General features: G+C 37.0%; 1 protein-coding gene across 7 annotated transcripts in view; it reads left to right on the forward strand.

Moving 5' to 3' along the window:
• The first annotated feature begins 3,602 nt into the window (after nt 1-3,602).
• LOC135132916 (voltage-dependent T-type calcium channel subunit alpha-1G-like) overlaps nt 3,603-13,621 on the forward strand; it is a 117,266-nt gene continuing 107,247 nt past the window's right edge. For all 7 annotated transcript variants that reach the window (XM_064061136.1, XM_064061133.1, XM_064061135.1 and 4 more), the window contains exons 1-2: nt 3,603-3,709; nt 11,066-11,297. In XM_064061136.1, the coding sequence (XP_063917206.1) occupies nt 3,617-3,709; nt 11,066-11,297 (325 nt within the window). In that variant the 5' untranslated portion in view covers nt 3,603-3,616. The remainder of the gene's footprint in view (nt 3,710-11,065; nt 11,298-13,621) is intronic.

The following is a 13,621-nucleotide window of genomic DNA, read 5'->3' on the forward strand; positions in this document are numbered from 1 at the left end:
GTCACAAACGAGATAGGGTGGGTGGGCGGGGCTTATTTTTGTTTTTTTTTTCTTCTTAACACACATAGTTTTCTCTTCACAACAGAAAACTGAAAACATGTTTAAAATGGTAAATTTTATCCGCCACACGTCTCTCCTAAATTACCGTTTTAAACATTTATTCAGCTTCTTGTGAAAAGAACACGACGTATATGTATTAAGAAAAAAAAAGGTAAAATACAAACCCCGCCCACCCACCCTCCTCTCAATTGTGATAACATTTTTATTCGTTATCAGCCGAAGGGCGGAGCTTAATTGCAAAATGTTTACTATCTACAAAAACTACCATGTTTTTAAGTAACATGTTGTTGAATGGAAACTAAATATGTTACGAAAAAAAAAGTCAAAAAGTAAGCCCCACCCACCCACCCCAATCCCGATTGTGATGAATTTTTCATTCGGATCAAAAATCCTAGTCTTCATTCCAAAAATTACAATATATAATTAAGCTCCACCCATCCACCACATTCTCAAATGTAATGAATTTTTCATTCGTTGTCAGACCTAGGGGCGGAGCTAAATTGTTAAATCTATGTTTCCCAACAAACATGTACCATTTTAAACGTTTTCAATATCTTGTCGTGAAAAGATTATTACGTATATTAAAAAAAAATTGAAAATTCAAGCCCCGCTTGCCCACCGCCATCTCAATTGTGATAACGTTTTTATTCGTTGTGAGCCGAAGGGCGAAGCTTAACTGCAAAATGTTTATTCTCTACAAGAGACACCATTTTTTTAAGTAACACGTTGAAAGGAAACTATATATGTTAAGAAAAAAAAGCAAAAAAAAGTCTCGATTGTGATGAATGTTTCATTGGTTGTAAGACCGAGGGGCGGAGCTTAATTCTAAAATCGATGTTTTCCGACAAAAATTTACCATTTTAAACATGTTTTAAATATCTTGTCTTGAAAAGAATATTGCGTATATTCAGAAAAGAATATCAGTTGTAATTACTTAGATTTGGACTTGCATATTACAAAAATTTTTTGTGTTTATGATCCCGGAGCAAGATTTTATAAATATTCAGTTTGAAATCAATTTTTGTTTTAATCCAAAAAATCGCAATATTTCAAGCGATGGAAAAATGGTAGAAGTTATCGAAGAAACGAGGCAGAAACGAACTTCTGTACGTCGAAATCTAAGAAAATGTCTTTAGTGTCTTTAGTTAAATTTCGAAAATGGTCTAAATTGGCCAAAATTTTCATAAGAGGGAGCTATTGAAAAATTTTTGAAAAAAGTGGCCAAAAAAATCTAAGATATAGATTTCGACGTGCTGAAGTCGCAATATTTCCTTGGACGATGCTGAAAAATTGGTAGAATTGTGGAAGAAATCAGCTCGAAACAACCTTCTGTATGTCGGTCAATATTGTAAGAAAATATCCTTAAATTCAGTTTCAAAAATTGTCCAAAATTTTCGTATGTTGAATAATTTTGCTTTTGAAAGCGCCAAAAAGTTGCCATTGTGACCTTCGCGTTCTATGATCGAAAAAAATGTCGTCTAGTAGTCCATGAAACTTTTTTTAAATTAATCATGCTGGCATTGCTGAACAAGGAACACGCTGCTGACACCATTATTTTAAAAATATATTTCATGGCCTACTATAAAATGTTGAAACTTCCCCGTATATACCGTACTTTTTTTGGTATTGAGCTTGATTTCTAAGTTTTTTTGAACACTCCACTTTATTAATAAAATATTTAAACAATGGTCTAAGATTATTTAGACGAAACCTGGCGCCATCAAATTTAAGCCGTTAAATCTGATCCATCACAGCTCTTGCTAACTTTTAAAAAACAGACAATTTTTTCAGTAATTTCTCGACTATCAAACTTCTCCACAAGAAATTTCCACAACTCTGAAAGTGCTAAATCGAATTAGTCCATGTAACATGACCCGAACTCAACAAACAAAAATGAAATATCAATAACCGTCAAATACAAGAAGCACTAACTAATGAGTTTTGTTCATACAACTTCAAGTGTGTCTGAAAACTTCGCCTAAAACCGACGCCTAATCAGAGTCCTTAAAATGTTAAAAACTTTTCCAGAAGTTTTTTCAACATGAACAGCTACTTTCGTTTTAGGGAATGAAATTATTGATCAAAAATATTACTAACATTACACTCTGCGATCGTCGACTTGACATTGCGGTAATTAGGGCAAGTCCGCCAAAATTGCCAGATATCTGTCATATACATTTTGTGACAATTATTAAAAACTTATGGATATTATTTCCCTTCGTTCTACTCTAGAGGAAAAATTTTGAAACACTAGCGTCAGCAAGCGTCATCTTGCAGTCGTTAAAGTTCCTGTCGACCTTCTGGGTTTCCTAATATCGGAAAAAACTCGTTAAAGACGTTTTGTTTCCGGCTGACGTTTCACTTTTCTAAAAACTCGGTTTTAATTACAGACAACGCTTTCATTTTTCTGAACCTTCCAGCGAAATAAATCGCCAAGCATACATAAAAAAATTTAATTTAATTATTCTCGATATTCAGTGCAACTCGTCTGAGTCCGACTGACGTGCCGCAATCAGTTTCCTTTCAGCGGAAAAATAAAAAATGTTCCCTCACACAAACACTCAATATTGAAAGAAAATAGGAATTTTTAAACATCAGTCAATAAAGGGAATGTTTCCACCCGTTTGCGCATAACACAGCTAAGAACCCCACTTCAGCCTTTGATTTGTAGTCTGATATATCAGGATTATACGTAGAGACAGTGAAAAGCCTAAATACGTGAAGATTTCCCTCTTGAAAAACGTTTTAAGTCCTCCAGGACTGAATGAAGCTTTTGTATTTCCCTGAAAACTGTTCGCGTGAGGGATTAAAGATTTTATTCTTTTTTGCATTCGATTCTCTGTTCCGGTATTCAGCGCTCCATTTTCCTGCTTATTTATATAAAAGAAGACGGATTAAAATTTTCAAAGTCCGTAATAAACAGATTTCGTTCGTTTTTCGCGTAATAAACGGGAAAACTCTTGAAATCAATTCAAATTTTGGGTGCTGTAAACTTCAGCTAAATTGTCGCTCCAGAAAAACCACGAAGCATCTTCGTCAGTGCATTTAGCAAACCTGTTGAAATCTCCTCCACAATTTTGCTTCATTGTAATATATTCTTTGTCAGAGGAGTTAAAAATATCCGACTCGAAATGTCTTCGGGCATTTACATTTCATGAATGAATAATCGGGTTAAAGCATATTCCGGGAAAACTCCGGGGGCTCCGGCGTGACCTATCGTAATTGGAAAAAATTACACGTGTGCAGTAAACGGGTGATAAGAGAAAAATAATGGAATCGCTTAAATCTGGTTGATCAAAGGGGGGAAATGGAAGTTTAACGGGCACTTAAATCAAAATTGCCGAAATCATTCACTGGCAAAAATAGCTTACGAGGAAATTAGTGTCGCGAGCGCTCTCTGCCGACCGAATCGACTACTAATTAAGGACCGGAACCAAACGAAATTATCTCACAGATTTACTAGCGATTTGGACGTCAAATGGGGGCGGGTATTGGGTCCCTTTAAATTAGCACCATTTTTCCTTAACTCAAGCTTACATGGTTCGAGAGGGTTTCCATGATGGTTATACTGCTCAACTGCGTCACGTTGGGGATGTATCAACCCTGTATGGACGACAAGTGTGAAACGAATAGGTGTAAGATACTTCAAGTAAGTATAATTTTTTATCTAAAAAGTACTAAGTATATATCTTTGTGTACCTTTTAAAAGGAGCACCCTGTATATCTCTATGGTAATATTGAATGTGCGAATTCTCAATGGAAAAATTTCGCTGCAAAGATTCATTTTGTTTGACCAAAAAGTTTTACGATAACAACAATCGCATTGTTGCCAACTCAATTATTTAACGAGCAGCGAGGTCCTTGACATGAATCCACTCCACACAGAGACGGCTCCTATAACTAAAGCATGAAGCAAAACAGAATTTCCTGAAATTTTTATTCAGCAATAACGTTTTTATCGTACACTCCTCACCAATAAACTTCCCAATTCCAGGACAAAATTGTTCCTGATACAACCACCCCAACTCGACTTCCCTCCTGCGATAATTACGGTAATCAACTTTTACTATTTTTATCACGACAGCTATCACAATAAAACAATGCTTCTTCCTTTATTCCAACAGCATACACCCGTATGTCCGGGGCACTCCGTCGAACTACGTCACATTTACCAGCAGAAAGTTGTCGTCGCCGTTCCATTAAACTCGTACGGCTCCATCGCGATAAAAAACCAAAACGGCGCTGTAAACTAAGAAAGCATACAAGCAATTTCGTCGGCAAAACATTTTCATTGAATCACCATTCTCGTTGTAAACCTGGATTCTAGGTCGAGCGGAAAAATAATCTGCTTATTTAAGTTCCGAAACAGCAAAGTTGTTGAATTTGTGACGATATCGATCTCTGTTCCCAAGAGATGTAAAATTTCAACACAAACTTGTTATCGCTTCACAACTGAAGGCTTTACTTAGGTCCAGGTTTTTATGCAAATATGGCGGCAAAAAACTTGTTCATTCAGATCGCTTTGTCATTAACTGGAGACTCGTCGCTGGAGCGTTTTACGGGGTTCGCTGGTCGGATAACGATTTGTGTTTCAAGACAGGATGTCAATAAAGCCGTTCGTTAAATTGGAATGATTATTGATAGGAAGACTTGGCTTAAAATAGCAGAGACGGTTAATTATGAAGACAAATTTTACTGATTTCGTGGAGTTTGCCCCCATTGTTTACGAGATACCGAAGTTGGAACAGTTAATCAAGTATTATTCGCTAGGGAGATAAGATTCAAGGAATTTTTCCTAGAGAGTTTTTCGTACATATACCTCTTTGTTAACCAAATTAGAAATTCAAAAGTTAATTTATTAGCAATGTCGCTGAAAAACCTGAATAGATGAAATACTGAGTGAACAATATATCATCAATTCATTACAAAAAAGCTGAACTTCCCTCGTCTCTGAAGCTTAAATTATATCAAGTATAAATGGGTCTGGAAGAAAAAAAACGTGGTCCTTGATACTATAAAGATTTTGTTCTACGTTTACAAAGAAAACTGGACCAAGGCCTTTATGAATGCCATGCTCAAAACTAAAACTACAGATATATTGAAAACTAACGCTTTTATTGCAACTGTGACTTTGACACAAAAACGAGCCTAGAAAAGTTTTATACATATAAATCTGACGAAGTTGCTAAGTTTAAAGATAATAATTTTATTACCCATAAATTTCTAAAAACATATCAATTTTGGTGTCGAATCCCAGTGAAGTTTTATGTTTTGCTTTGGGTTTTACCTTACAGACTTAGCGAAGTCGGAGATTGACGTAGCATCACAAACATAAAAATTATTTTAAAGTAGTTTTTGAAGTCATGAGTTTTACCAGAAAGGCTATATCATTATTTTTAATATTTTAAATCCGAAATGAAAAATGAATTAAGGATATTCAATTCGTTTCTGCTAGGTACTGTACCTAAAGTAGAAAAATAAATAAATAAAAAACCGTTTGTACTCCAAAAACCTTTCCACCATAGGTTTGCCAACACACAGTGTGTTCTGATATGATGCTCTACATTCTTTACCTTTTTCCATTTTCTCTAGTTAATTTTCTTCCCTTTGATAACACCATATTTTACTTCATTTGAAAATGTTGCCATATTTTCAGAAATTCCATTGTTCGTGACAGTTTTTCTCTTTTTTTACAACTTACTCATGCATTTAAACTTATTCTCCCGGACTACTATAAGTTTTGTCCGCAATTCATACTTGTTTTTCTATCATTTTCCTCTGTCTCTTTCACCTTCCTCCTTACTCTGGTTTCTGCTTTCCCCCTTGAGCTCTCAATCTCTGTCTCTTTGTTCTTCCACTCCGTTTAGTTTACCCATCTCCTCTGCTCCCACCGTCCTCCTTTAGTCTATCCTTCACGTCCTTGCTCTTTCCATCGCTCTCCCTTTCCCTTTTCTCTCTCACTGTTTCCCTCTTCCCTTTCTTTCTCACTTTCCGTCTTTCCGTCTCTCTCTGTGTGTCTCTCGTATTTTCTTCCTTTATCTCCTATTCCATAGGAGATGTATTCCATTTCCTGAGTCATTTTTTACTCATAATATTGCGAATATCCTGAAACAGAGCATGTAAATCAAGTTAGAAGTTTATTTTCTAATCGGTTCACTATAATAATGCCTCTCCTCTCATCCTCTCCATGAACTGTCTCCCTCTCCTCTCTCTGCCTCCTTCTTCTCTCTTCCGCGTCCATTGCTCTCTCCGTCGTCCTCTGCTCTCTCCCATTCCTTCTTTATTCTCTAATTCTCACTCTCTCCCTTTCACCTCGCTTCATTAATTATTATTACTCATAATAATAATGCAAATACCCTGAGACAGAAAGAAATATACTATTATACACAGATTAAAAGTTTATTTTCTATTCTATTCACTATAATGATGTATCTTCTTGTTCCTTCTCGCTCTTTTTTTTCTCTTACATTCTTTCTCTCGCTCTCTGTCCCTAGATCCTTCCCTTCCTTTCTCTCTGTTTCTCATTTTCTCTCCCTCTCCTCCTTTTTTATCTCTTTTCTACAACTCTACAACCTCCTATTCCACTTCCTTAATTATTACTTACAATAGTGCGAATATTCTAAGACAGAAGCATATAAGAAAAGTAATAAATTTATTTTCTACTTCGCTACTCTATCTATAGCCCTCTTTCGCGCTCCTCCATCTCTCTCACTGTTTCTCTCTCCCCTTTCTTTCTCCGTTCCTTCCTTATTCTCTCTCTCTCTCTCTCTTTCCGTACTCTTTCTCTCCCCCTCCTCACTTTTTCTCTCGCTTTCCAATCCGCCCTTGTCTTTTCCTCTCTCCCTCGTTTTTTCTCTCTCCCCCGTTTTTTCTATATATCTGTGCTCTCCCTCTACGGCTATTCTTTCCATCTCCCTTTGCTCTCATCTTCCCCATCTACTGCCTCCCACTCCTTTCTCTCTTTCCTCCTCAGCTCTTCCACTTCTCCCTCTCTGCTTTCTGCTTTTCCATCTTCGATATCTCGCTCTTTCCTTGTCCCCTATCCTTCTCCGTTCCTTCTTCTTTCTGCCTGTATCACTCCCATCTCTCTTTCTCTTTCTTTCTCCCCCTCCTTGTTTCTCCTGAATTCCCCCGTTCTTTCTCTCTCTCTCCCTCTCACTAAAATAAAGTCTACTCTTTCTCTCTCTATCTATCCATCTGCCACTCCTAACAGTCTCTTCATCTCCTGCGTCTCTCTCCTCTTTTCCTCTTTCTCTACTCTCTTCCACTTCCGCTGCTCTCTCCATCGCCCTCTGCTCTTCTCTCTCGCTTTCTCTCTTCTCTTGCCTTTTTCTTTCTTTCTCTCTTTTGTTCTCCCCCTTTCTCTTACCTCTAATTTTCTCTCCCTCTCCCGCTTTTTTACCTCCTGTCTACAACCATAGAATCTCCTATTCCACTTCCTCAGTTGTTACTCACAATAATGATCTATATCTTGAAACAGAGGCTCAGTTAAGAAAGGTTAGAAGTTTATTTTCTATTCTATTCAATATGATGACATATTTTCCCCCTCTCCTTTCTCCATCTCCATCTGTTTCTGGTTTTTTCCTTTTCCGCGGCCCTTTCTATAGCCCCCTCGCTTTGTCTTCTCTCTCTCACTGCTTTATTCTCTGGCTGTTTTCCTCCCCCTTTTCTTCCTTAGTCTCTCTCTCTCTCTCTCTTTCCATACTCGTAATCTCCCTCTCCTCACTCTTTCTCCATCTGGATAAACCGACTCTCACTTCCGTTCCTGTATCCATCGGTTTCTGCTCTCTCCCTTCCCCTCTTCTATGTCTCGCTGTTTCCCTCTCCCCTTTCCTTCTCCCTTCCTCCATTCCTCTGTCTCTAGCGCTTCCATGTCTCTTTCTCTTCCTTTGTCCTTCTCTCTGTTCCTCCTGCATTCCCCTCGTTTCCTCTCCCTCTCTCTTTTACCTCCTTCCTACAACTCGATAACCCCTTTACTTTCTATTCCCTATAATAAATTCTACACTTTCTCTCTCTATCTATTCATCTCCCTCTCCTACCAGTCTCTTCATCTACTGCTTCCCTCTCCTCTCTTGGTCTCTTTCTGCGCTCTTCGGCTCCGGAGCCCTTTCCATCGCCCTCTGCTCTCCTCTCCTGGTTTCTCTCTTGTCTTGCCTTCTCTCTTTCTTTCGTTCTCCCTCTTTCCCTTATCTCTAGTTTTCTCTCCCTCTCCCGCTTTTTTACCTCCTCTCTAGAACCCTAGAATCTCCTACTCCACTTTCTTAATTATTACTCACAATAGTGCGAATATCTTGAAACAAAGGCTCACTTACGAAAGGTTAAAAATGTATTTTCTAGTATATTCAATATGATGTCTTCTAGTCTCCCTCTCTTTTCTCTATTTTCCTCCGCTTTCTTCAATTTCCGCGGCTCCTTCCAGAGGCCCTCCTGCTTTCTCTTCTCTCTCTCACTGCTTTTTTCGTTCACTGTTTTCCCCTCTTCTTTTTTCCTTACTCTCTCTCTTTCCGTACTCGTAATCTCCCCCTCCTCACTCCTTCTCCATCTTTCCGATTCTCCTCTCTCCCTCGTATTTTTCTCTCTCCCTGTATCTGCTCGCCTTCTGCGTATATTTTATTTATCTCCCTCTGCTCTCACCCTCCCCATACATTGCCTGCCACACCTCTCTCTCTTTCCTCCGCAGCTCTCTTCTACTTCCGTTCTTATCTTCATCGCTCTCTGCTCTCTCTTTCTTTTTCTTTCTCCTTGTCTCTGTTCCTCCTGCTTTCCGTCCGTTCTCTCTGTCTGTCGTTTTCTCTCCCTCTCTCTTTTATCTTCTTTCTACAACTGTATAGCCTCCTATTCCAATTCCGTAATTATTATTAGTCATAATCGTGTGAATATTGTAAGACCTAGAAGTTTATTTTATTTTCTATTCACTATAATTAAGTTTACTTTTTCTTTACCTATATTCTATCCATCTCCCTCTCCTACCAGTCTCTTCATGTACTGCCGCCCTCTCCTCCCTCCGTCTCTCTCTGCCCCTCTATCGACCTCTCCCTTCCTCTCCCACTTGCTCCCTTCTCTTTCATCTTTCATCTCCTCTTTTCTGTCCCTCGATTCTCCGCCCGCTTCTCTCTGTCTCTAGTTTTCTCTCCCTCTCCCGCTTTTTTATCTCCTCTCTACAACCTCTCTAGAACCTTCTATCCCACTTCCTTAATTATTGTTCACAATACTGCAAATATCTTGAAACAAACGCTCACGTAAGAAAGGTTAAAAGTTTATTTTCTATTCTATTCAATGTGATGATCTCTGCTTTTCTTCTTTCTATATACTATCCATCTCTCTCTCCCCCCACCCTTTCCACTTGCAATCTCCCTCTCCTTCTCCGTCTCCCTGTATTTTTTTCCGCTTCCCTCCTTCGTCACTCTCTATTTCTATCTCTTACTCTCCCTAAGAGTCTATTCTGTCCATCTGCATCTGCTCTTACTTTCGCCATCTACTGCCTTCCACTCCTCCTTCTCTACCTCTCTTTGCTCTTTCATCGCCCTCTGTTCTCTTCCTCTCCTTTTTCTCTCTCTCTCACTGTGTCCTCTCTCCATTCTTTCTTTCTTCTTCCCTTTCTATTTCGCTCCCATTTCTCTCTCCCTACCGCTCCCCTCTCTCTCTCTCTCCGCTCTTTCACCCCTTCTCTTTACCCCCTCCTTTCCCATCGTTCTCTCTCTCTTCCTCATTTTCTACCTCCTCTCTACAACCCCCTATTCCACTTTCATAAATTATCAAGTCAAAGTTTAATAATATAAGATATACAAGATTAACAAAAAAAAAATTCGCAACATTTCATGTTTTTTTGAAAAATTCTTACAGTAATTTTTTATAAAAATAACCACTTCCAGACTTTCTTGTAGCTCACAAAAATTTTGTTCTAAGGTAGAGTATCTACGATTTCTCGACTAATGAAAAAATTTTTTATTCAATTCTGATGCCTTAAAGTCGACTGTGGATTAGTTTTAAATATACAGGTATCCTTTTAAAAGTTACACAACACAGTTATTCTTTTAAATGTAACCTTTCATAATCTTTTTCGAATTTAGATTTCTTGTAAAAAAAAGAAAATCAGTAGTTTTCAACATATACGGTTTTTATATAAAAAACTTGTCAACATATAAAAAATTTCACCTTCGCATATTTAAATTAGATAAAGTTTTTCGCAAAATTTTTAGTTATCTTGGCCGAACAGACGTACAAAGAACTGAACATTGTTTTAAGTTATTTAAAATTATAGTGTTTAAAGTTAAAGTTGTCTCTGAATGAGCTTTTTTGATACCAAACTTTTAGTACAAACCTCAAAAAGTTGGTATCAGAAGAAAGCTTACATACAAGTAAGCTCGAAAATTTAAGAAAATACAAAAAACTAAGAGTTTGCAGATATAATCACCCTGTGTAAATAAAATCAAGTCGTGTTCAATTTTTCACAACGTGACAAAAATGTCCACAAAATTCTAGACTTCCATTTTTAAAAATGGCGGAGTTGTGATTCTTAAAATGCCTTTTTGAAAACGGTGCATCAAAGAACGCTTGTCTCTGATGCCATTGTTCGACTTTTTTTTATCAAAATTCCATACAACAGTACAGATTTTGTTTGTTACAGTTAAACAGAACACTCTATATACTTCAAAATAATTTTAAATCGTAGTAGAACTAAATTGCCTCTTCTTGATTTGCAATAGACTCTAATTAAAAGTTTGTGTAATTATTGTTCTTTGAAAAGAGTACACATTTCTACGATAATTAGTGAAGTTTTGCGTCAAACATACGAAAGTCTTCATTTACCATGTTCTTAATAATTTACTAGTTAATCATAACATTAATAATTAATTTCGGCCACGGGCTACTTTACAGAACGAACAGTTCTTCCACCCGCAAACAAAACATAAAAGTAAACTTTGTAGTTTTTAAATTGAAGAAAAGTTCTTATTCAGTTACAAAAACACTATGGATAATTGTTTATTCATAATTTTTGTTTCAGCTTTTCGACGATTTTATTTTCGCATTTTTTTCGTTGGAAATGACCATCAAAATGGTAGCGATGGGAGTGTGTGGTCGTGGTACATATCTAGCCGATTCCTGGAACCGCCTCGATTTGTTCATAGTATTAACCGGAGCGATGGAATATATCCTTAACGTAGACAACTTGAACCTTTCCGCTGTCAGGACGATAAGGGTCCTGCGACCCTTGCGAGCAATCAACAGGATACCAAGTAAGTATGAAGGAAAACGTACGCGTCCGAGTTAATAACCTAAGCTTCATAAATGTGGCAATAAATCAATAACACGAAAAATTGCCCGAGTAAAAAATTTACTCATATAATTTTTTATAAAGAAAACCTCTAAACGCAGTGTTGGTTGCATACTTACACTGTTATCGCTATCGATACAAAGTCGGTGTTTTACACCGACTCAGTCCCTCTTAGCACTTAAGCCTTTTGAATCCGCGCTTCTCAGAGCAATTAATTTCCAGCACTGATACTTGTATTATTTATAATCAAGGGTCCAAAGTTTCAAGTTGAATTATCGGCAAAGTCAAACAGAGCCCCTAGTTTGCATACGCCGCCCCTCAGAGGTTAGCTATAACGCCTCCGTCAACACATTCACTTTCTCATCGTCGCCTCTCGTATTGTTAGCCCAAAGTTTGTGTTTCGTAAATTTATATACTTACAGAAGTTGATGACATCGCGCTTACCAACGTGTTTTATAAGCCGTGCCAAAGACAGAACCTTCCCAATTACTTATACAGGTACTCGGGCTGGCTGTTTTGAATAAGTCCTAAAGCTACACAATTTGTAAAGCCATCCCACTTGTGTAAAATTTATCGGCGAGTTTCAGCAATGTGAGATTTCGAACAAACATTTGTTGGAGTTATCGACCATGGGGGCAGGTAATTAGGGCTTCTCGCAAAATGATTTTTTGCTACGAGCTAATAAAGGCTGTCCGATGGAGAAATTTTAATAAAGAATAATTGCGCGGTTCTAGAGGGCTGTAGTGCTATTAAGTGAAGTTTATTAATTGGCGGGCTTAAACAGTTTCGAAGAATTAAGAAAATATCGCGTTTTACGTAGCTATTTTACTCTAATCCTCATTAAGTTTGACGTTTCAAGGGAAAATTTGGAGTACAAGTTGCAAAAAATAAAACACAAAACATTCAAAAGTATAGTTTGAGAGAAAATAAAATAGCTTTACCGTTAAATAGTGTGGGTCCTGGTCCACTTTCACATCATGGTTGGGATTTTGTTTCTACCGATACGATACGAAGCGATAACGAAGCGATAAATGACAAGGACGAAAATATAAACTTCTGTTGATGTCAAAGTACTCTAGAAGCCTCATGAGAGTTTTCGGCCACTTTGACGGCGAGAGAATGTAGTGCTGATTCTGGTTCAGGTCAACCGGGGTCAAAGTGAGTCAGAACCCACACTACATAACTACTAGCTCTAATTCGGTTTTATTTACAATTACACCACACACGAAAATTATTCCATCTTTAAAATATCATACTATCAAGATCAAAGACAAAAGTTGTAAACAAAATATAACAATGAAAGTATTATTCAACAAGAGAGGAAAACCTATAATTAAATTATAAACAACAAAGTAGGTTGTTTTTCTTAAGTATTAATGAACATGTAAATTTTTCTAAATTATTTTCGTCCGTCTGTCGTTTCTATCCGGTTCGATTTTTATTACACAGATAATCTCCGAAACTACTGGATCGATTAAAGTGAAATTTTATATGTATGTTACGAATATCCTGTATATGATAAACCGCTTATCAAAATTTGTCTAATCAACCACTCAATTTTTTTCTAGTGAATGCCATTTAAATAAAAAAAAATAGCATCCTCCTATACTTGTGATGTCTGAATCTGCCTTGATTTTTTAACCTAGGCATCTAGATTTTCGCAAAAAATTCAAACTGCATCATCACATTTTATACAAGTGTAAGAACACTGACGTATAGTGAACTCTTTGGCCGTGTCGTAAAAATTTAGAATTATTAACTCAAAATCACGGCTTCTATGGAGTCATGGAGTTATACTTTTTTTACACTGTGACTAGTATTATCTGTATTTTTTATGACCGAAGTACGAAGAATAGAGTACTAAGAAATAGGTCTACCATTTCCGTCTATCTGTCTGTCTGTCCGTCTGTCTGCCTTCCTGATTTTGATTAAACAGATAATCTCCGAAAGTACTGGGCCGATTGTTGTCAAATTTTGTATTTATATTAGAAATAATGTGATGACGTCACTACAAAACTGTACATAGTAAATAGGTTTAAAATTGTATAAAATAACATAGTCCTACACATTAAACTCTGAGTTTTCACCTGAAACGTCCTGATTTTTGGAAAAAATCAAAATTAAAAAACAACATTTTGCAATTTAAATTTGAATCTGCCAAACGGAATTCTTTAACTTCTTGGAGATGTTTTAAAGTTATCATAAGCATGGTAAATTTTGAACAAAATGTATTTGCTGATCATCCCTAAAAAATTATGACATCACCTCAAAATATTGCTGAATAGA

Source organism: Zophobas morio, unplaced genomic scaffold (genome assembly GCF_036711695.1).
Source record: "Zophobas morio isolate AGI-343-1 ecotype UQ-CSIRO unplaced genomic scaffold, CSIRO_AGI_Zmor_V1 ptg000021l, whole genome shotgun sequence".
Taxonomy (NCBI): Eukaryota; Metazoa; Arthropoda; class Insecta; order Coleoptera; family Tenebrionidae; genus Zophobas; species Zophobas morio.